Below are 24,195 nucleotides of genomic sequence, written 5' to 3'. Positions count from 1 at the left end.
TGGCAATAATTTGCTCTTATTTCACCCTTACTGAATATTGTGAAGAACAAGTATCTCGAAATTATATATATTGATATATAGTGTAGAATAATAGCACTGCATCTATTTTCACCTGGCCTTACATCACGTGCCCATCCATCCACACCCCATTCCAACCTATCACCCCCTATATTTATTAGGTGCTTGATTTTTTAATTTTTTCTCACAGGAAACACGCAGCACATAACAAATCTCTTTCAGTCTTAAATATGTTATTATATACCAAAGCAATGTAACCAAAAAGTCTCTAAACTCCTCACCATTTTAAAAACAGCCTACATTGATATTTGCATAATTCTTTGCTAGAAAATTAAGATGAGTCTTGGGCTTTATTAGGGTCTGCCATATATCGTCAAAATAATGATTATCCGCAGCACAAGTGAGCTTTGCGTGTTTCTAAGTGAACCCAATTAGTGGACTCTTCATTAAGGAGAAAGCTTGGGTAAAGAGAAAGTGCGGACTTTGGTGTGATTAACTCTTGAAACTGTTTTAATGTCTTTACCTTTGAAAAAACTTGGCCGCCTTTTTGTTCGATCAGCAACTCTGCCCTTTTGCAGAGTAAACACGGCTTTTAAGTCACTGCGGGGAGATGCTCCAATCGGTGCCAAATGCAAATTGGGCAGTGGCCACGTGCTCCGACTGGGATTTAGAACACGCCGCCATTCCGTGTCATGGCCAGATGAGTTGGAAACATCCACAGCTGCTAAATTGGCGGATCGTGCAACTCTCGTCGTACGGTATTTGCCGAGCAAAACGGCCAGGGAGAGTTTAAATGAGATTTGCGGATTAAAACGTCTAGATTTCTCGTTTTGTCAAACATTCTTCTGGATGGAAGTTGCGTCCAGTGCGGCTGAATTTCAGGCTTTGTAAACGGGGCTTGATAAATCCGGGTCGCGTTGCTTTCTTAATCTCATTATGTTGAATTAGACCGAATGATTGTCCTGTTCTTCTCGTGGACGGGATGAAAATGAGTCTCGTGTCTAGGAACCGGAACACGTTGCCGCTTTTCTTTTTTTAACAAAGTGACCCCAGGTGTTGGTCAGGGGGGCAGATCAATGTTCGTCGAGAGGTAGAAATTGATGCTTTCTTCTTTTCCTGTCGGCCCTCTTACAGAGGAAAAGAGTACGGTACTCTGAGCTGGACTTTGAGGTAAGCTTTTGGACGCCATAACCTTTCATTTGCCTGTCTTTGCTTTTTTTTGTGCTTCTGCCAGGAATTTAGTCGTGCACATGTAGGAGCATTGCTTAATCCCTTCCCAGCATGCAGTGCAAATAATGGTTTGGGAACTGACTGTGGTAGTATGCTGTTTCTCCAACAAATTCCCTTCTTTCCTTTTTCAGCAAATTGCGTTGTTAAATGTTAACACAGTGGCTAACATATTCCATTGTCTTGTTCAATTAAGAGAGATTATGTTGCAGTGTCGCTGTGGGGGTTCTGGTTCAAGAAACAGCAAAGTAGAGTGTTTCGTGCTTCTGGATAAGTAGTTGTAGTCGGCGAGTGGCTGCGTTTGGTTGACAGGCTGGTTCTTTTTTGTCGGGAGAACTTAGTTTGGCTGTGTGTCTGTGTCTTAGTCTTGGTTTGATTTAAATTCCCTGGTTTCGTGTGAGTTTCCAGTCTTTTTGCTCCTGTCCAAAACATGCATGGGGAAAGTATATCCATGGTTTTCTATTTCTATCCAAACACTTTTAAAGACTGGATATTCACTTGGAACCAAATATGTAGAAAGCAGTTTTCAATTTCTTTCAGTTTTTTTTAGTATGTTTGAGTTGTGAAAAGCTATTAACTGGATTTTGCTAGTGCATGAAAATGATTCAGAATTAACTATTTGAAAGACCACCTGTATTTGAGGTCTGTAAGAATAGTCAAATATTGAACATAAAGCAACATGAATTATCGAGGATGATCAAAACATTCACAAATTTTATGACCTATAAACCACCAAGGCCAACTCTACAAATAGTTTAAGAAACAGGTACGAACATAAGCCCCTAAGTACCACAGCCACCATCATTTCTTTGAGCCCTGGCCACTTAACCCTCATGGCAGCCCTATATTGCCCACCCTACTCCCATTCCGCCTTATTTTTTATTTCTCTTTGGTTGATTTTTGGTATCCCCTTCCTTTCTTCCCTTCCAGAAAGTGATGCACACTCGCAAACGTCACTCTGAGCTGTACCATGAGCTCAACCACTCGTCCAAGTTCCACACCATAGACAGGTATAGCAGGGACCCAGCCATGTCCACATTCAAGGTAAGACTAATTGCCTAAATCGTAGCATGGGAACATCCCAGAATCAATTGGATTATACCCTGAACAACTGAACCTTGTCACAACTTTAGAAAGATACCCCCCTCCCCGAACAATTATGATACATTACCAATTTTGAAGACATACCATTGCGAAGAGCGTAACCTGAGCACCCCAACTGTAATCTTATATAATTTTTACAAACATACCTAAGCCCGAATCACATGTGTACAGCTTACATTGACTTGGGGGGGAAAAAACAGACAATGAGAGCAAAAAAAAAACAAGATAGGCAAAGACTGTAGATACAGTATGCCTGTCGAGGGGGCATCTCGGGTGGGTGCCTATGAGCGCTTAATACCAAGGCGTCTTTGACTCATTAAAAGACCATTAGCAGCAGATGAAAGCGAGTCCCAGCTCGCTCGGCGCTAACCTTCAGAGGGACAGTCTCATTAAGGTTTAAACACATACACTCTTCTCATCTACGGAGGGCGCAAACATGGAGACTGGCAGCCGCGATAGACGTGCTTTCCCCGGGTGTTGGCACCACACTACTTCACATTCATTTTACATCACCGATGTAGCAACGGAAGCTGACATATATCATACCGGCCATGTTGTGCATCCTCACTTGAGGATATTCCCTGTCCTTATTTTTGGGGCCTTTCCAATGTCTTCCTATCTTGATCAACACTATCAAAAGTTCTGTTCGGCTAGCCATTTATTTCTTTTGTTGTCAAGAAATAGTTCCATAAAAGGACAAGAAAAATGGCAATGCCAGTAAACGCCAGAGCAATTTGATGTATTGGAGATCTGCAGTGTGATCAAAGACAGTACTTTTTTTTTAAAAAAGGCACTACAAAACATCTAGAGAATAAGCGGTTCATGTCAATGCCTTGTACTTCTAAGGCTGGTGGTTTGAAACCGCGCTCTGCATTCTGAACCATGCTTGTGCGATTTCCCTTAGGTACTATGATTTCCTCCCACGTTCCAAAAATAATGGGATTAACGGAAGACGCTAAATTGTACATATGCGTGATTGATAGGATAAATATTTGTATGCCTCCTTGTGATTCGCCGGCATGAAGTCGAGGTGGTTCCCTGTTTATCATCCCCGTGACGATAAGCAACGTCATTTGCATAACCCTTTTTACGGCAAGTGCGCGGTAGTGCTCCGCAATAACGAATGGTCCATTCTGCAATTACCGCTCCCGGGTTTCAAATTCTTCGAATCCACCATCAATTCAAAGCAGTTACTCAGCTATTGCAAGGACGTGTAATGTTTATTGCCTTCTCATCATATGGTGGATAGTATCGAGCAATTTCAATGATCACGTATCTGCCGTGTGGTGATGACGTCGTAGGAATGAAAGGAAAGTTTAGTTACTGGTATCCATTTTGCATGCTGAACTGAATCTATTCCATTAAAAGAAAGCGGGCTGTTCACTTAACTGTGAATAATTACACATCTAATGCTATCAGTGTCAGGCCTTTGACAGGGCCCGGCTTCAATTTATCTGTGCGGTTGTCAACAACTCACTTTGAGAGTCACCCCCAGACACGGACATGCTGACTATACAGTAATTATGGAGATGAGGTGTGTGTGTGTGCGCGTGTCAAAGGCACATTTGATTGTGTATTGTCATACTTGTAGTAGTAGTAGTAGTAGTAGTAGTAGTGGTTGTCTTTCCCCTTTTTGTTTGTTGAATGTGTCTGTTTATTTTCTGCTAACCTCATCACCCCCTTTTAAGAGGCAATTACAACATGAGTAATGGTTTAATAATTTAATAATAACCTTAATAACCTCTTTTTTTGTCGCTGTGTTGTTTGACATTGTCAGTGATCTTAATGTTCGGTACGTGAGCGTCGCAATTGTGTTAGCTTTATAATAGCATTGTGAGATAACTTATTGCAGTTAAACACAAAAAGCTCAATAAAAATTGTAACTAATAGCTAATATATCTATTAAAAATCACAAATTGGGCATCTTTCTATCATTCTAGCTCTTTCTCTTGCTGTCAACATAAAAATATATCCTTGTGCAAATTGCAAATATGACAAAACTAAAACATTTTGCAGGAAATCCTCCTTCCTTTACTAAAATGTCTAAACCGTGGTGTTACACCGGTCCTAAACATCCTTTAACCTTTTCTAAAACAGGTCCCCCCTCCCCCTCCACCAAGGCACAACACAGAGCCATCACTTGTGCGCAGAGCTTCTCTGGTTTACAAAGAAAGTCAACGTAAGGCATGCTAATTCAGCCTAAACCTTTGTGCAGTAGAGCCCCTATCAAGTCGACACACTTGGTGGTCAACCATTCATTCATCTGCATCTCATAGTTTGCCATTGGATGTACAGTGTATGTGTCCAAGACTAGTCGTCCCATTTCTCCCAAGCAATAGAATTTTCGTTAATTAATAGGGTACGCATAAAAAAAATCACTGAGGTCATCATAAAGTTGCAGTGGTATGGCATGATCCCATTCAAATATATGATGTAACTAAAACATAAATCATAATAACATACTATAACTAATCTTAAACTATTTCACTTGATGGAAATCTGACGAGATAGAAGATTGACATGCAAATTATTTAACATGACTTTACAGTTTTGCTCTATCATATCATTAAAAATCCTAAAACTGTAGTTTTGTAAATGAGGCGTCTTATATTCGGATCGAAATAAGAGTCAATTTGATATGTGGTGTCATGACCGCATTGTAATGCTAGTTATAATCTAATCTAATCCATTTAATCATGATTCTGTATTGCTAATCTGTCTGCTGATTTCAAATTATTTATGTCCAATAATCACCAGAAACTAAATTGATTATTTGAACAGCAAGACATATCATTTAAAAGCAGCTGAACAGGAAGGGTAAAATAAAAGTGTATATAAAGGAAAACCTGCTCTGTAAAATAATTAACGCAATAACAGGCAAGTTGTTCTGTAAATACCTCCCTCTCCTAATCTCTGATCGTTAGTGCAGCACGTTAGAATTGGGAAACGTTGCGCAATCATGACTGCAGATAAGTGGGTTGGGGCTTGGCGGGTGTGGAGATTTCATTTCTGCTTGTGACACCATAAATCCTCATGTTTCAATCAGTGTGCAATCAGTGCAGCAATGCAGTCAGTGTTGAACCTCAGATGCAAAAAAAAGTGTCCCTGTGACCTGTGTCACGTAGTGAAGTGGTATATACTCTGTAGTATACAGTATTTCCTTCCTGTAGTGTGCTATGTGACAGTCGTGTACTGATGTTTTTGTGTCATTTTGTCTTCTGATGACGACTTTAACTTTGTACAAACGTGTTATTTCATTTTTCCCTTATAGTGTTTTTTTTTCAATTTGTTTTCTGTTTGCCTTGTGTTTTTGCGTAGAGTAGTCACCCGTGAACACAAGCCTAAATTAAAGCCTCTTAATGACTATAACTTTAAAATGAATTATAGCTAGACATCGATCCAAACAAGTTTTTAAACATTTTGCAAACTCTGTGTGGTGTGTGTTTAGGTACTGATGAGCCATTCTAAAATATCACAGAGGCTTATTGGGTTTTAAAAGGCTTGCTTGATCCTCCCCGGTAAGGTTGGATCGAGAGGCTGACTTAGTTGGGGAAATGAGTGGATGCCAGGAAATAGCCAACACTGACAGATCGAGATGTGGAGGTGTTTTCTACTTGCCTATCTCATCCAATTGTCCAAGTAAGGACACTGGACGTAGTAGAGTAGACTGGCATCACAGATCTTCAATCTCTCATTTTTTGCTTTTCTTGTTTATCCTAATCTTGCCCTTACGGATCTTCACAAACTCAAGGGTGTGAATTCATTGTTGAAATATAACATATAAGGGCAATGAAAGTATTCAATTCCATTCAATTCAATAACAATAACTTGAAAATAAAGTATAGAGAGACATATACTTCTTTACAAGGCACCCGATCAGCCCCATTGATGAAAATCGAACGCAAGCTTTTCTGTTAGGATAATTGTGTCTTCAGAAACCAATCGTCTTACTTAGTTTTTTTTTTTTTATCTAGATGCCTGATTTAATTGGAACAGATGAATGAATCCAAGGTGAAAACTGGCAAATTATATGTTGGCAAAGAAACGAAAAACATCTTCAATACTTTACAACAGCAAGACGCGATTCATCATCAGATCTCAAGTCATGCAGCATAACATTCTAGTAATTAGTAGTTTGTTTTAAATATAAACCGTTTTTGGCAATTATATCGTTTTGGCTAGAGGAAATTGTAAAGTGATTACGTATAGTTAGAAAGACGATTGCACGACTTCGAATGTCTGGGCACGGCTTGATTTACAGCCGTTTTTTGTCACTTTGAACCAAACTGCTAGCTTGTAGTCGCCGTAGGGTTCAGAGGTTCATCAGCATACTCGTTGATGCCCTACGTACTCATGCTTTTGTTGGATGGATGCTGCGCGCTGTTGAGAGTGAAATGGAGGGATATATTGCATGGCATCGTGGGACGGCTCGGGCATTTTGTGCTTCTCAAAAGGTATAGACAGTAGTTCTCTCTTGTCGCCCACTGCGTTCTTGATTAAATGAAGTGTGCTTGGTTTCCCTGTGCAGTTCGACACAGCATGTCTTTGAGGAATGCAAATAGCTGGAAGCAGAGAGACAGTATGATTTTTTTTTCTTGCATGAAATTCAGATGTGAAGCCACCTTCAGTTTAGACATGCTTTGTGGGCTAGTTGTGGAGAGAGGTCTTCCATTAGGCGCCATCATAAAGAGAAGAGGTCAGACACAGGGTGATGGTTTTATGAAATATACTTAACCGTGGCAACCGTAAATGATGATTTTTGGCAAACGGGGGACATTTAGCCAAGGTAATGTGTGTACTTTGGTTAGGTCCCATAAATGGAAGATGGATCATTTGGAATGACAAAGAAGCGTTTTTGTCCTACAGATTGAGGCTGGGCAATTTGCCTCTGTTTGAAATGAATTTGCTGGAGTTAAGCAAAAGGAGCTTTCTTAAACCAACAATAGATACGTTCCCTCTTTCTTCTTTTCCCTGGAGAAGCAATTCCCGTCTGTTTGTCCTCGCAGCTTGACCATATTTGTCTTGCTGTCTCCCTCATTTCTCTCATATTAACTCATTGGATGGCTTAATTCATTGATTATTCCTACTTTGGCTTCTTTATAATGAATGCCATCCTCCCCGGCATTGATTCTACACGACACTTTCCGGCACTGCTTTCAAATCGGCCTCGACGAGGGAGCACGTAGTGTCCGACGACGGTTGCAAAGCAGTAGTTTCGAAATCAAACAAGCTTAAAAGTGGCATAGTTCTGGTTTTGGCTCAGTCTGTGTCTTCGGGCCAATTACAGGGAGGGCTAAAAGACTGATTGTCTTGCGAGGAGACTGTTTTTAGTGGCTTGCTTCTCATTACCCAACCAGACTGAATACGGCTGATTGCTCGTTTGTTTGCAATGTGTTGTACTAATGGAATTTATTCGCCCTACATTCTCCTAATTTGGCTCCTTTGAAGGCCCTTGTTTCTCGTATAACCCATTTCATTCCAACTAAAGGGCAAATGATGCTAAACACTGCGATCCCTGCCATTACTATTCCAGAATAAACTCAAACTCAACAGGGCTAAAAAAAAATACTTTTCTGGTATCCACTCACTCTGCTTTTGCATTTTTTTGTGTGTTTTGTTTTTATCCATGTCTTATACCATGTACCTTTATTTTCGGTAAGCCTAACACTCCTTATGTATTTTGCTTTGCTATACATTGCCTTTATTGATTTTTTTTTCCTTTTGCTTTTTTCCCCCCAATTTCATGTCCTTTCTGTTGCTTATTGTCGCATCTCAGTTTGAGTGTAGCCAGACAGTCGACAGATCCATGGGCATCCCAGTCAACAAAGGTAAAGTTTAACCCTCTCACCCATCACAACCCAACCACCCACCGTGAATTATTTCCCAAAGCCAAAGTATCATTCCGCACTGCAAAAGTGATGAGTTATTATTTACTCGGGTATAGGCGTCTTTTATCCAAAGGCTCCAAAGGTTTCAGACGCTGATTACCTGTCAAAGATCAGGAATTCAGCCTCCTAAACGAACATATTTATTTTCAATTAATATCTTCTGGACTTCTGGCAAATGACTATGACGACCTTTTCGATGCATCATTATCGTATGGCTCCTGTGAGGGCGCTTGAACGATGGGCAGAGAGAGAAAGAGAAAGGCAATTGGGTCTAAGCAAGGCTTATTCACCTGCCAGTGGCAGGAACCATGTTGTTTATTTAATGGCGGAGTTGTCAGTGACTTTGATTTCCTCCTTTTTTTTCCTCTTTCTACTTTGTTTTCTCTCTCTCTTTCTCTCTCTGGCCACATGCATCGTCCCTTTTCATCGCCGCAGAGGGAAAAGCGATGGAGCATTTCGTCTGCTGGAGGTGAAAAGGACTCATCCAGTGTAAGTAGAGGGGTTTCTGGCAGCCTCGTAGACGGGGAGAAATGGGATGAGCTGGCGCTTTTAGGCAGGCTTGGAAGAACAGAGGCCCACATAGATGGCGACGGGCTATGGATAGACATGCGGAAGCGACACAATCGCGTTAGCTTGGTCTCCCCGGGATAGTGTCGGGGCTTAACGGCGGCATTACGCATACTTCTGCATTACAAAATGCTCCTTCGCCAGCAGTTAGCATGCAAATGGGCTCCCAGATTATGCCTTTTGTATTCATTTTTCCAACTGTCAGAAAGTGATGCAGTCAGAATGATAATCAGGCAGATATTGCCCCCTAGAGCTTCGGCGATGATCGTCGAACTGCCGGGGTTGGAGAGCGGGGGAATTTTGCCTGACGAACTGCAAGATGCGTGTATGAGCGCGAGTTCGCCAGTGCCAGGTGATGGGATTGTTTAGGTGGTCGTTTTTCTCACCACGACTTCTTAAATGATCGTAAATTACAGAAGAAAAGCTAGCAAGTCCACTTTATGCAGTTTTTGTTGTGTTTTTTTTTAATTCAGAGCAAACAAGTCGCCCAATTCCCCGCAGCACGGATCTGCAAATAGTTATCTCCACAAGCAGAAGAGTGACATTTGAATAATGGTCCTTATCTGCTGCATAATGTTACCTTTAATTATGCCTGTACTTAATCCCCCAACATGCATTTTACATGGGTGGGGGGCACATCTGAAGACCGCATGCGGCGATCACAGATCTACAGCCAGGAGGCTTTAATGCCATAATTAGTTGACGTGAAGCACAACTGATTGGTTTTTAGTGGGAGGGAGAGGAAGTTTGATGCTCGCTTGGGAAATGCAGTTAAATAGATTGATGTTGAAAGATGGAGAAGATCCTTCTCAACACTAAATCGCAACTTCAAACACAGTCAATCAAAACTCACTCATTCCATTTGTATGCTGTTCTATGCAACTCACAAAGTTTGACATGATTCAGGTTCAAAGTCATGCCTAAAATCCCGATCATTTTCTTATTTACTGCATTGAAGGTGACCAAATACTAGAAATATTCAATTCTACGTAGTCTTCTATAGAAATGACACAAACATTATGACTACTTTGTAAAACTAGATTCATTCTTTGGTGCCAGAAGATCTCACTTGTAATGATCTTTACGGTAATATCGCGCGGAACAATATTTAAATTCCGCACATGTATTAGCCTTTTGGCATTCATAAATTCAGGGCATAATTATATTGAAATTACAAAACATTTGTAGCTCACACAACTGGGACTTTGGGCTTGTTCAGCCGCAAACCGAGCTGGACAGCTGCCCACTTCATTTTCCCTTGCAAATAAATTTGACCAAAGAGATGGTTTGCACGAAAAGGTGCTTGAGCAACTGTTTGGAAATAGTCAGATTTCTTTAATCATCGGCATTCCTCTAAACAATTAAAAAGAGTGATTGGAAAAAATACCCCCCAAAAAATGATGCATTTACAGAAAGATGAGATTCCCTTCCCAGGGGCTCTTATTTTGTACAAGATTCCCATCCCAGGCGCTCTTATTTTGTCACCTCACATGGCTGTCGTTGTTATTTTTATTTTTTGTTTTTTGTTTTGTTTTTTTTGTTCTCTCCGTTGCCGTCAGGACAAGTCAAACCCAGAAGACCGAAGCTCGTGGGACAGTTTTAAGACCATGGCCCCTGAACTGACCATCATGCCTGGGGGGGAGCAAAAAGAGCGCATGGAGCTTCACAATAAAAACTGGGACTCGTCATGTGCGAATACCCCGGAATCGTCTGAGGGAGACTTCCAGACTGAAGTGTGATCACACGTCCACGTAAAGACGCTGAACTTCAGAAGATATTTTCTTCAACGTTCACTTGAAAATACACACGAACAGCCTCAGACGCGCGTTGGATTCTGATGGATTCCTTGGCTCACTTTGTTTACTGCTGCAAGCGGACAGACATGAAGAGAACTTTTCAAATTTATATTTTCACAGAAACTATGAAGAAAGAAAGAACAGAAACTTGACATGTCTGGGACTGAAGACCATTTTTAAATGAACTAAGATACTATGAAAGCGGATTTCGGAGAAAATGTTTATTGCGGACTGCAAAAAAAAATGGGAGAAAAGGAAACGGATTTGCAGTGTGGAGTTAACGACATGAAGACTTTCTGCACCATTCAGCTTTATTTGTTTTTTTTCTAGTGGGGTCAAGGGTGGGGGGCTTTCTCACGAGATTTTGACCCAATCCTAATCCTGCCACTCTGCTTTCATTTGGTTAATTTCCCTCTTTGAGACGAAAATGATGGTTTTCAGGATTTCCGTTTTGAATATTTTTTTCATGTTTCAATGGTCTTTTTTTCTTGTCTATGATCTGGAAAAGATTTGCGTGCGGGTGGGGGGGCACCAAATAAGCTGCTCATGAATATGTGCCATCTTCTTATTCAGGTTCCAGTTGAACATTTCCATCACGGCACCCCGCACAAATCCTCGTGTTAACCTTGCGTTCCATGTTTTGTGTATTTTCTATGGCTTAATTAAATAAATGTCCTCCCATATGGTTTCAAAAATTTTATTGGAAGAAGCCCTTGTTGAAAAAATGCTTTGCAGGATTTGTTACATGGTTGTGTTCAGTTTTGATAGCTTAGTTTTATACACAAAAATTGGAAAAATTGATGAGAAAACCATTTCTCCATTCTTATTGTGTTGGCACAATACCAATCAGAATCATGTGTTTGGACTATAATGAAATAAGATAGAGGAAAATAAATAATTCAGCACAATCTGGAAATGAGCAATGAATGTACAAGCATGCTGTGTCTAAATTCTCTTACAGGACATTTGCTAATTAAAGGTAAGCCAGTATGTGTTTGATAGTTTGTTTACCTTTTTATGGTACAATTTTCAAGGATTCTTTTTTTATAATCACTCGCACATTAGTCAAAGATGATTAATAAGGTCTGCTCCCATGTTTAGTTTAATTTTGGCTGATATGAAGAAGGTCTAAACGCAATTATTGTTGTAGTAAATCAATTTTTTTCCTGCCAGCTACATTTGTATTCCTTTTTACAAGCCGTTTTCCACCACTGCCTTTTTTTCCTTCCACTCTGCATGAAGATATGAAATGTTAATGTGAGCTGCAAAAGCCAGATGCATCTGATTTCCCTTCAGCATCCGTCCACGTTCTAGAATTCCGAATCGACTGGAGACGGTTGGAAGGGCTACGAGGTGACTGGGGTCTGAAAGGTGAGTGAAAGTCACTGCTTGACATTCAGCAGTCACGCCGTGGTCGATAGAAGAGGGCGACTTGTTTCCCGCTGTTGCTACATTTGCACAGCAATCCAACATACACCACCAGCCAGGGTGTCAGAGCGCAGGATGGATTCGATACATGGCTTCCATTAATCTCAGCGTGTGCTGAGAATGATGAAGGATGCCTAAAAGGTTGAACGTGCAATTGGAAGAAAAAACCAAACAAACAATGAGGCTGGTTTTTGGTAAAAAATCTGACTAAGAAGGTTGGCCTCCAAACTGTAATTACAGGGATAAAGATTTGTCCTGACATTTTCCCATGCAGCCCTCAAACCATCTGTTAAAATAATCCCTAATGTGGTCGTAGTGCAACGCCGCGCAGATGGTTGAGACATGAGTGCAGCTACTTTAACCTTTAAAGCCAAGCAGCCAACAGGAAACTCTTCCAGTTGTTTTCTCCTGGAGGAATGCAAAAGGTTTACCCACGCGTCGCCCGTGCTTAAGGTAACATTCTTCTGACCTTCTCGGAGGTCCGTGAACCTGGTTTGGTGTCCAAATGCATTTCTTATACGGCAACGCAAAAGTGAACATCCGAGCAGGTGAAACAAACTAGACATGAAAAAATAATCCATGTTCCTATTTGAAATCCCTGTTCCCATGACAACAAAGTTTTACAGTGTCTGACCAAATGGGATCACTTGAATGTAATTGCAAGACTCCTACTTTTTGTGTAAAAAAAATACTCTGGGTCTTGATTTAAAAAAAAAAAAGACATGAAATGATATGGTTTTAGCATATTAATTAAATCCAACAACTACCAAATAAACACAGTTGCATCTGTGGATGATTAGGTTTTCTTTTCACATTACAAACGGCATTATTACTTAATTTTTGATTCTCTGTTCTTTGTATTTATAGTGTTGTATACGATAGTCATCCAAACTTTTTATAGTGTTCAGTGTTTCTAATGTGAGTGTACCCTACTTTTATTAGGTTATTTTTTGGATGACCATATTTGTTACCTGGAACCAGTGCAGCCTAACTGGAACTGATCAGAGACCCTACTGGTTTGTTTGTAAGTGAAATAAGTCTGGGGCAATGAGGAGGGAGTCTAATTGAAGTATTTTTTGCAAATATCGTCTTTACTGGAATGTAACTCGCACTTTTTATAGTTTTTTTTATATAGCCTCCCACTAACACTCAATGCAATTTACATGTTTCCTTTTTTTCTCACCACCTACATCCTGCTATATAGTTTTTTAGGCCATAGTTTGAAAAATAATAATTAACAAGTGCCTATTAGCCTGTTGTTCTCCATTTGAATATTGTTACTTTAACGCTTCTTTGTTATTGAAAAAAAATGCCCTCGCAAAGTATGACTTATACTAAAATCTAACTAGATATGGCTTGTATACATATTTTTTTTCCTCTTCATTATATATAATTTTTAAATACGGTACAATTGTGTTCTTACTGTATCAGGAGAAGCTTGAATAATGTAGTCAAGGAGATTTTTTTTTAGAATTAAAGATGAAGAGTGGCCATCATGTGTCAGTCCCTCCACATTTGACTCTGCGAGTGGCTGGTGTGCAGCAAAGTGTGGATGAATCCGCCTACGGTGCAGCCATCAGTCACCCTGGAGAGAGGCCACCGACTGGAACTTTCTCAAGGGATGCGGGCAAGGTCAGGAGAGGAATAAAATAGAAGAGGCCAGCCCAAGGATGAAATCTATGGTGACAGAGCAAAAGCAAGAAAGGGCTCTTCACATCCAGCAGGAACAGTCACTGTGATTAGAGTGCCTCTTGGTTGTTTTTATCCTCAGAGGATTGGGGGTGATTATGTTGCTAGTTGTGTGTCACTATTTGCCGTAGGAGAAAAATAACAAAGGAAGACAGCCAGAGTTGACACATGACTACTTGATAGACTACAATTAGGTAGCTCTATTGTCTTTTTTTTTAGGTTAGGCTAGAACTTTATTTCGTACCGTGTTCGGGAAATTTCTTGGTTGCAGTAGCAAGACATACATAAGACACAGAAGACATTGTAGAGCTAGGTAAAAAAATCTGGAACCACACACAGGAAGTCTACAAGGTGGGGACTGATGTTACCGCACAGTTCCTCAATAGTCTGGAGGTTTTATTTTTTGTTTCCAACCAAAGACACAACAATAGATAAAAATGTTTTGTTTGTGTTATGCTTAGCGTTCCAGTAGTGTATACTTGCACACAAACAACACGTTTAAAAATGTATGAACGTTTAGAAAATAGTTAAAATTAGTGTTGGACATTTTTAAATACAGAAATGTGTGCTTGTTTTTCAGGAATTGATGCTTATCTTGTGTGCCTGCTTTTGTATTGGTACATTCTGTAAGTATTGGTATTGATATACTAAAAAGGTAGGGATTTTTGATTTTCTGGAGATGCCATATATTAGTGAAAATTTGCTGAAAATGAACTTCTAATGTAAAACTCTGAACTTTTGAGTCTCGTTTGCTAGAGCCAGGTCTTGGAAGATGACAAAGAAATGTGAGTGACAAGCAAAGAATTACAAAAGCAGAGCAAACGCCCTCCGACACACTGAGCTGGATGGGATCACCTGTGTAAGTCAACCTTCTGAGCTGAATTACATTTACCCTTGAAAGTGAGATGGCACAAACTATGTTATGCCATGTGACCGCAAAATTGAGAAAACTAGAACACTGTAAAACCTTCCGAGTTCATGACGCAATCTCCCAATCAAAAATACTCTATCCTAATGTATTCCCCACTCAATTCCTGAGTGTTTTCCTGCCAATACTTCCCTTTCAAATCCATTCCCATTCGCTTATGATTGAAGAACCAGACCAGTCCTTAGAGAATCCATTCTCACAATCGCATGAGATGTCTCCCCCCATGAAATACATAAACTGTCCCTTATCCAAACTCTGGCTGAATTAATCTGCGAAATGTCTCTCATTCGCATTGGCACCCACCAGGGAACGCCCATATGGTATTTGGCACTTTGACGGTCCAAAAGGATATAGGTATATAAAGGTCCATTTGCTGCATCTTTTGGCTTCAGCCAGCTCTCTAAACAAAGCACCCTTCACATATCATAGCAACCTACTTTCTGTCAGGATGAATTGCCTCTCCAAACTGCCAAGGGGCTTCTTGAAATACAAGCATAATTTAGTGGTAGGCTTAGTCTAATGTAATCCACTACAGGCTCTCTCACATGCCAAGCGACCCAGAAATGCCCAAGACTTGCTCGACCCCTTCAAGATATTAAGTCCTCTAATTTAGTCTTACAAGAGAACCCTTAAAATATAGAAGTAGGAAAGACCGTCCAAGATGGACAGGTGGTTTTTCCTCCACACAGATAGCCGAAATTCACTGAGGAATGAAATCTCGATCTCGCTTACCTGTAAACAAGTAAATATGAAAATAAATGACATTTATTTTACCTTTGATCACCCAAAACAGGCAATGAAAGAGACCATTTGGAAGGAAAAAATAGCATTGAGAAGTTTTAGTTAGGCAAATTTGAGTTGTTCTTCTTGGTAAAGATATTTTTCTTGTTTAGGATTTTGTTCTGAGTGCATAATTAATCCATACAACCCCCCCGAAACCCTTCCCCCAACCTCAATTCATTTCAAAGCTAGTACTACACTGCACAGCAGATTCTGTCAACAACATACAAGGCCCATATGTTGGATATCAATCTCCCATCATCACCATGTCATCTTTCCCTTCTCACTGATGCCACCGAGAGCCTTGAAGTGCGGCCATGGATAAAAGGAGGATGTGTTCGGGGACCCTATTTCACTCCTGAGGGAATGGAAATATTATTTCATCCCACTCAAAGAATATCTGTGTGCCAAGTCAAGACAGCCTATGGCAAGACAGGAATAGATTGCTTCATCTTCTTTTCCTGTCTTCCTTTCAAGCATCCTTACTCATGACACACATCAATAGGGAAAATAGTTTTGCTCTGCAATGCAGTGCAATGTGTTTCCCTCAACAAAGCAATGCGCTCTAATCTTGAATTTCTCATGATTAAAATTTATGTAGTTCCTTTTCAATTATTTTATTTTTTCAAACGAGTAGTTCCTTCCAAAGGTCAACTCCCACTAAGCACTTAAGATTTAATGACTTTCACCATTAATGGCAGTGAAAATAATCCAAAAGTCTATAAATATTGTAATATCTAAATTTACCTGAAACAAACTTAAAAGATAGTGTCCAACAATAGCAATAAAGTACTCAAAAAGCACAACTAGCTAGCACACTATATATTTTCTCTATAAATCTGTTGGTGAAATAGATTAAATGTCTATAACTGTCAATAGCATATGCTGCGAGCCAATGGGAATTGGGTAAAAATTGCAAATAATTTGCCCTAATTTGGAAGAGGACAGAAAATATTGTCTTTTTCTGTTTATCATCCCTCTCGAGATTTGGTCCCACTGAATGTGGTTTGGGGCCAAACGGTAAACACAACAATTTCTAATATATATCTATTTTTTTCCACAGTGCCTCCTAGCAAGGTAGTCAACAGGACACAAGGATGCAGCTGCGGGGGGTGCTGTGGCAGTGACATACAGTTGGAGTTACTCATGACCCGCGGCTGAATTCAGTAATGACATTTGTCAGTGGGGACTCTTCTTTGGTCTGTAGTGAAACAGGTTTGCCAGAACATGGTTTCTATTTCCATCGGTACTGTTCGATTTGAGCCAGTGACTGACAGCGTGTGTTGCTTTATGACATTTCATATTATCCGGAGGGTGTAAGATATGAGTGGTGCATCATACATAAGTGTGTGTGTATGCGTGTGTTTGTGTGCTAGAGGGAAGAACAAGATAGCAATCTCTGGCCTTATCTAGTACCGAAAACCCTAGAAATGTACTATGTATCAGAGAAGCACAACTACCGTATTGTCTGGAGTATAAGTCAAACTGTGTTTTTTTTCAGGTTACCTTTTTAGCAGATTTCCAGGAAAAAAAAGCTATGAAAATGTTGTTGTGGTAGGCAGCACAAATCCAAACATCTTATTTAAACTCACTCATGTTTGAGTTTGTTGTCCCCAGGTTTAAGCCGCTGATGACAGGGAAGGATGCGAAGCAGCTCATGTGATTCCGCACTGTTTATCGATAACAGGTGAGCTCGCTTGGTCTCTGGATTTATTGAGGGACAAAGAGTCTTGTCCTGTGGGAGCTAAGTTTTAATCAATTCAACCAGCCACTGTGGGAGGACAGTGGTAAGGGAGCCAAAAGAGAGAGAGAGGGAGGCCACTGCCATCGCTCTTCCGTGATGCTCAGGATCTGGATCCGCTGAGCTCCCAGGCTAAATTAAAACAACCGGCGTCTCGTTGATTCTAGCACTGACAGCGACCATACATTACCTCATACATAGCCATGGCGAGGGGACAGAAGAGGAGAAAAGCAAGGGATGGGGGAGCAACAGGCGGGAAGTAGCGGAGCAACAAAATAATATAGTGGGATAAAGTAATGGCGGGCGAAAAGAAGAGACTAAATTAAAAACAAATTATGGCAAGCATGGACAAAGATTAAAACAAATGGGTTGGTAAAGAAGGATGAGAAGAACAAGAAAGATAAATTCCACAGCTCTTTATATGAGCAATGGTAAATGGTAAATATTTGGAAGCTAAACTAAATGACTATTTTTGTATTTGCTTACTGTCAAAAGCAAACATTTTTAGGAGACATTTTCTGCATTCAGGGCTTTCATTCATGACTAAAAGCAAATCAAAATTGGACATTCACTCAGGTGGAAACTGCATTTACCTGCTGGTTAACCTATCTGCATTTATCTTTCATACTATGTTGATTTATGCAAAAAAAAATGAACAGCACATAGTCAGTTATTATCTCAGTATTAGATGCATAACCCTATGCATACAATTTTGAGTTTGACTTAGCATTAGATTTAATTGACTTTGTTTGCATAACAATGGGATAATGTAAACGCATGCGAGTGCTTTGCACTTTGTACTACGAAATTAAAATGTAAAACATTTGCCCAAGATGAAGCAGTGCTTTAATACTAGCAATGATTTACACCGTTGACACTGTAGCCACAGATTAAAAAAAAGAGTATTCACTGACACAGCTGTTGCTGACTGAAATCTCAATGGCCCTGAAAGTGCTATCTTACACAGCATTAGCTAAATGGCACCATTACAGCACTTCCTTTTCCCAGTTGGAGTACACTTGCTAGAAAGAAACTGAGCCAGCAAAGAGAATTGCCTAGAACTGTTGGTTTTCACAATCGCTGCCTAGAATATTCGAGAATTATTTTGCAGTTTAGACTTAATAAACCATGATACTACTTGTACAGTCAAATTGGATTAGACGTCTTTATTGCCGTCTATGGCATTGACACTTGAACACCTAATGTGATCATTCATATTCAAAATGGAACTGATGTCTAACTATCAATGATAATCTAGAGCACATGTGTCAAAGTGGCGACCTGGGGGCCAAATCTGGCCCGCTGCATCATTTTGTGTGGCCCAGGAAAGTAAATCATGTGTGCCGACTTTCTGTTTTAGGATCAAATTAAAATGAAGAGTATAGATGTATAGTACATTTCCTGATTTTCCCCCTTTTAAATCAATAATTGTAATTTTGTAATCAATTTTCTTCTGTGTTTTTAGTTCAAAAATCATTTTGTAAAATCTAAAAATATGTAAAAAAAAAAAAAAAGCTAAAATAAACATTGTTTTAGATCTATAAAAAACTGAATATTGAGGGATTTTAATCCAGTTATTTTAATCCATTTATAAAAAAAAAAAATCTGAATATTATATCTAAAATGGTCTGGCCCACGTGAAATCAATTTTACATTAGTATATATTCACTGCATTGGTTGCCAGCCAATCTCAGGGCTGCTTGCATTGACTCATGTTAATGAAACATCTTGTCATAAATCCCCCACTTTGTAAAACCCTTGAAACAATGCAAATAAACACAGATCTATTGACTCTTTATTGCTCAGCGCTCCTTAAGGTGAAAATCCAGGAATTGCGACTTTGGGCTTAAACCTTTCCCCCTGTGGCATTTTTACAGTTTGCGGGAAATGGAACGCTGCCATTGGTCATCAGCAGGAAAGCGTTTTCGAGGCATTTGGATGGCGCTCTGGGGTGAAACAACAGTAACCAGACCCCTCCTTTTCCACCTGTCTCTGTTCTTTGAGAGAGTCAAGCAAAATGGAAATAAGGTGAGTGAATATTTTGTGTGTGTCCAGCTGCTCTCCTGGCCATGGTGGTCGTTAATGAGGAGTACCAAGCAGCAGAGCATGACACACACCAGCTGGATGTGCAGATACCTCCGCTGAGAGAGGAGTGCTGTGCCAATGAGTCAGGGAGCTATAAAGGAAGAGGAGCACTTATTGACAATGCATCTGGTGAGCTAGGGTTTATCCAACTTGCTCTGAAAAGCGGGGAAGGCAGGTCTTTGATTGTGCTCTGTCATTTCAAAAACTTTTTATGAAATGATATTTTGCTTCAAGGCTACCCAACCCGCTGATGCATAATTTATTTTGATTTTTTTTTTTCAATGATGGGAATGCTCCAGCTTTGAGAAAGAGCTCTCCTCAGGAATTGTAGACTCAAACCCTATAGAGCAAGGGTGTCAGACCCGGGTTGGTTTGCGGGCCGCTTTAACGTCAACTTGGTTTCACGTGGGCCGGACCATTTTAGATATAATATTTATATTTTTTTTAAATTATAAATGGATTAAAAGAACTGGATTAAAAGCCCTGAATATTCAGTTTTTTATAGATCTAAAACAATGTTTATTTTAGCTTTTTTATATATATTTTTAGATTTTACAAAATGATTTTTGAACTAAAAACACAGAAAAAATGGATTAAAAGATTACAATTATTGATTTAAAAGGGGGAAAATCAGGGAATTTAATATACAACTATACTCGTCATTTTAATTTGATCCTAAAACAGAAAGTCAGCACTTTCCCGGGCCACACAAAATGATGCGGCGGGCCAGATTTGGCCCCCGGGCCGCCACTTTGACACATGTGCTATAGAGTATGACATTTTAGCTGATAGTGAAGGGACTTAGAAGCCTGGAAAAACAATTAGCCTGTAATGAAATTAGTCGGACTCAGTGAAGGACTTGAATACTACTTTATTTGTATACCTGTTAGTAATAGTTAGAGGCAAGGTATTATATTTTCATAATTTGTTGCAGTTACAGTGGGCCACAGTTGTTTATATTCCGTTATGCAGCCCAAAATGGTTCTCAGTCTGAGGTTTATAGCCCTAATTTGCCACCCCCACATCAATTTTGGGCTTCACAGTTTTTCACAAGTGCAATTTAAACATGAGGGAAAGGTTAACGATTGAGATTTCTTATCCATTGGTTACTGGACAAGCCACATTGCTACAGCTGCCCCAGTAGGTGAAATGTAGTTGCCATGGCAATGATAGAGATTCTGTCCCTATTATAAGGATAAAAGCACATGGAGTCTTTCAATGTGTCATTCTGCCAAGATGACCATGTCTTGATATTGTCAAATGAGTCCAACACAAACTTTCGGATTATATATCTGCAGGAAATGTTGTTTATTTTTGCCTCAATGCTCAAGCTCCTTAAAAACATCTATTTTTGAGTTTGCTGAAATATTTTTGTTATGTAGTCAATTGTTGTCAAACAAACCCAAGTTAGTTCAAGTGTCTTACTTTTAGACCACTATTTTTGTTTTTGTGCTAGTGTGCACTAGTGTTGAACTGCATTTCATCATTGTTTCTCTTAAGAGCCTCAGCTTTAGCGTCAATGAGGCAAGCGACATGACTTATCGAGAGGATCTTTCCTCAAGTGCGCTTTTGTTTTATTTAAGGAATTTTGAAGGTGGCAACAGGAGAATGCTTCATTCAGAGTGCAAAAAATCAGAAAAAATCACCCAGTGGAAATTACTCCTGACCCAAGATCATTGGTTGATCAGAATGAATAATGAAATCAGTAAATAACCAGGACAAAAGTCTTCCCTAACATGAATTCAGTGAATTTCTACACCGCTGCTATTGCAATACTTTAATTAACTTGTCTTCCTACATTTCTTTGCCAACTACTATTGTCAATACTTGCTTTTTTTCCTCTATCCCTCATCTGTTTATCTGCCTCCTTTCTGAAAGCCTCATGGGCTCTTACGGCAGTTCATCCCACCTTAAACATGTCATCCCCCCCAAACACACACACACACATACACACCCGGACCATCCCCCACTTCTTTCCCCACTCCATCCCTTCCAGAAGCAGGAAAGCCACCTGAGGTGGACCAGGTTAATGCTCTGGCAGTTTGAGATATGCTTCTGACATTTCAATCTGGCATCTGTTTTATCACAGCTGATTTAAGGAATGGAAGGGATGCTACAATGGAGGGATGGGGGTGACGGAGGGCAGCCTACTCGGGAGATGCTATATAGTATGTACTGGAAATTGTGGAACACGTTAGCAGCAGCAAAAGAACATGTTGGCACTTGGATGTTAATTCTACACACCCTTCTGACTGGAAGCATATGGCCATGACGCCCCCAAGTGGAAGGCGGATGAACTATTGTGAGCTTTGATAGACTGCTGCAATGCAACAAACTGAAAGAGCATTTGTTTTGCAGGAGAGGGAAATGAGTTAGAGTTAGGCAGGAATGTGTGAGGAGAGCATTAGGACCATCTTTATTCCGTTTGGCTCAAATGTGACCTTTGTGATGATTAATAAAAAAAATCTAATAGAAATAATAATCATAAAAAAAGAGGTAATGTTGGATGCGGACCCAATTACAGGAGAAATGAGGTGGAGATTGTGGTGTGAGGGAAAAAGCAAGTGACAGAGGGAGGACAAAGGCGGTGCAAGGGGAGTAATGAAGGCAACGTTGTGTATGGAATACACACCAGGAGTTTGGGGAGGGGGCACTTTAGCTGGCGGTGCTGACAATTCTAAGGGCCAATGATTGCCAGGGCTTCCAGAAAATTGTATTTTCAATGAGGGGAGAGATGGAAGAGCCCATTCCAAGCTTGAAAGGGTCCCACATTCTTTGGCGTACGGAAAATAACTCTGACAATATACGACCATGAAGTAAAAGCTATTGATTATGGGAGGCTGATGTTATTAAGAGATGAAAAATAAGCATAGTTAATTGATCTTTGCCAGATCAAAGGATGTAGACTTTCACATTTTGAACTAATATCCAGGCCAGAGAATAAATATATGTTAGTGCAAGGGTATCCATTTTCTGTACTGCTCATCGTTATAACGGCTCCAGGTGAGCTGGAGACTACTTTGGGCTGGCCAATCACTGATATTTCCATATATATTGATTGAATACATATGCTAGACCCCTGCTGCCACACTAGCACTTCACAGTACGCTGCGCAGTTCACTTTAAATGCTTAAGAATTCTGCATTATTCATACTTTTTGTTGTTGTTGTTGTCCCCATAAAAGCCATCAGACTAAAGCTCACTTTAGACTGCATCAAGATACTATCGCTTTGGATCACAACTACTGTAGAGATTTATTTTCATTCATGATCCTTTTATTTAGGGCTTCAAATTTAGCATCAAGCTTGATCACTGCAGATTGGCACGACTTTAAGATGGCGAGCAGGCCTTGATTTGCGTTTAATTCTTTGTTCCACTGAATCGGTCTTTCGTGCCGTCGAAATCATACAAATTGCAGCGCGTGTTTTTCTTTTCCTGTCCGCATAAATTAAGATGTACGATATTTGGCAACATGTACGCCTTGCAAATTTTCAACGCTGTTGCGATGTCCGCGCCCATTTTTCCGAGCATCCATCACTAAAGCCCCCTCCAGCTCTACGACAAGCCATTCATCCAACAACGTTTCCTTCCTTTGCCTCTTCTGTAGCCCCCTCCCTTTGGTGTGTATCAGTGGGAGTGGTCTGCCTTGATCTCCTCTCAGAACAAACAGGCTGGTAAACATCATGAAACATTTAGAGGAGGCAGAGCAGACTTCTTTCTAATTCACACTGGCAAGCAAGCCAGAGTTGCAAAACAGTGACTGGTCCCAAAGCTCACGTCAGTAGATGAGTGAAATATATGTACATATAAAGAGTAAAGGTAGTCTATGTACAAAAAAAAAAAGACAATGTCACGAGAATTCCAATTCATTTCGACTGTGAGGGCTGGCAATGAAAGATCATCCTTTTTTAAATGGATTGCTGAAGAGTTTGATTTTTTTTTGGTTTTTGGCATGGCATTATTCTCATATGCGTGTGCCAATTTTGCAGGAACAGGTAGTTCAGTTTTTGGGTTAACCAGATTATACAGTTGTAATCCGAGCGCTTTTATCCGTCATAAATTACTTTTACTTCAGACTAAGCAAATCCTGTGCTCAAAACCACCATTTAGCATGCACACACAAATAATGTTGTATAATGTTTATTATGGGTGTCTAAACTTTTTCTTCAAGCGCATTTTGGAGAAAAAAAAGATAAGCACGCTAGGGCCATGTTTAAAGCCTGCCACTTTTTTTTGGTAAACACACGATCAGGATAGGGTTTTATTATTATTGTTGTTGTTGTTGTTGTTGTTGCTGTTATTATTTTAGTATCAACTCATTGGCTGTCATTGATAGCGATAGATGTTCAATTCATTTTGACTGACATGGTGGCTTATTATATTATTATTATTGTTTTTGTTGTTGTTGTTGTTGTTTTTGTTGTTGTTATTATTTTAGTATCAACTAATTGGCTGTCATTGATGGCGATAGACATTCAATTCATTTTGACTGACATGGTGGCTTATTATATTATTATCATTGTTGTTGTTATTATTATTTTAATATCAACTCATTGGCTGTCATTGGTAGCGATAGACGTTCAATTCGTTTTGACTGACATGGTGGCTTATTATATTATTATTGTTTTATTGTTGTTGTTGTTATTATTATTATTATTATTATTATTATTTTAGTATCAACTTATTGGCTGTCATTGATGGGGATAGACGTTCAATTCATTTTGACTGACATGGTGACAGTGATGAACAACCATAAACACACAATTTCATCCTTCCCAGTTGAAATTTGAGAAATTTGATGTATTAATAGCTATGAATAAGTCCAGCGCTACAAGCGGTAAAATTAACGATTCAATATATCAACAGTCACATTTGGTCCAAACTTTCTAACGAGGTTAATTGCACAAGTCAAATCTGCTAACCTGGTTCCTCAGGGAGAAGAAG

General features: G+C 39.8%; 2 protein-coding genes across 29 annotated transcripts in view; both read left to right on the top strand.

Annotated features, from left to right (window-relative positions):
- Positions 1-11,286, top strand: part of adgrb2 (adhesion G protein-coupled receptor B2) — a 234,269-nt gene extending 222,983 nt beyond the window's left edge. For 11 of the 28 annotated variants that reach the window (XM_077591112.1, XM_077591115.1, XM_077591126.1 and 8 more), the window contains 4 exons: positions 1,153-1,188; positions 2,176-2,289; positions 8,673-8,726; positions 10,364-11,286. In XM_077591112.1, the coding sequence (XP_077447238.1) occupies positions 1,153-1,188; positions 2,176-2,289; positions 8,673-8,726; positions 10,364-10,543 (384 nt within the window). In that variant the 3' untranslated portion in view covers positions 10,544-11,286. Of the gene's footprint in view, positions 1-1,152; positions 1,189-2,175; positions 2,290-4,446; positions 4,529-8,125; positions 8,178-8,672; positions 8,768-10,363 lie in introns of those variants that run through there. The other 17 variants (XM_077591117.1, XM_077591137.1, XM_077591136.1 and 14 more) reach the window with 12 other exon arrangements.
- A 2,619-nt stretch (positions 11,287-13,905) lies between these two features.
- col16a1 (collagen, type XVI, alpha 1) overlaps positions 13,906-24,195 on the top strand; it is a 53,664-nt gene continuing 43,374 nt past the window's right edge. Inside the window, exons 1-3 of the mRNA XM_077591316.1 lie at positions 13,906-14,576; positions 16,489-17,112; positions 19,044-19,194. The gene's annotated coding sequence lies outside the window, so the exon portion shown is untranslated. The remainder of the gene's footprint in view (positions 14,577-16,488; positions 17,113-19,043; positions 19,195-24,195) is intronic.

Source organism: Stigmatopora argus, chromosome 21 (genome assembly GCF_051989625.1).
Source record: "Stigmatopora argus isolate UIUO_Sarg chromosome 21, RoL_Sarg_1.0, whole genome shotgun sequence".
Classification (NCBI taxonomy): Eukaryota; Metazoa; Chordata; class Actinopteri; order Syngnathiformes; family Syngnathidae; genus Stigmatopora; species Stigmatopora argus.
Note: the sequence above shows the minus strand (reverse complement) of the source record. Positions and strands in the feature narration are given on the sequence as shown.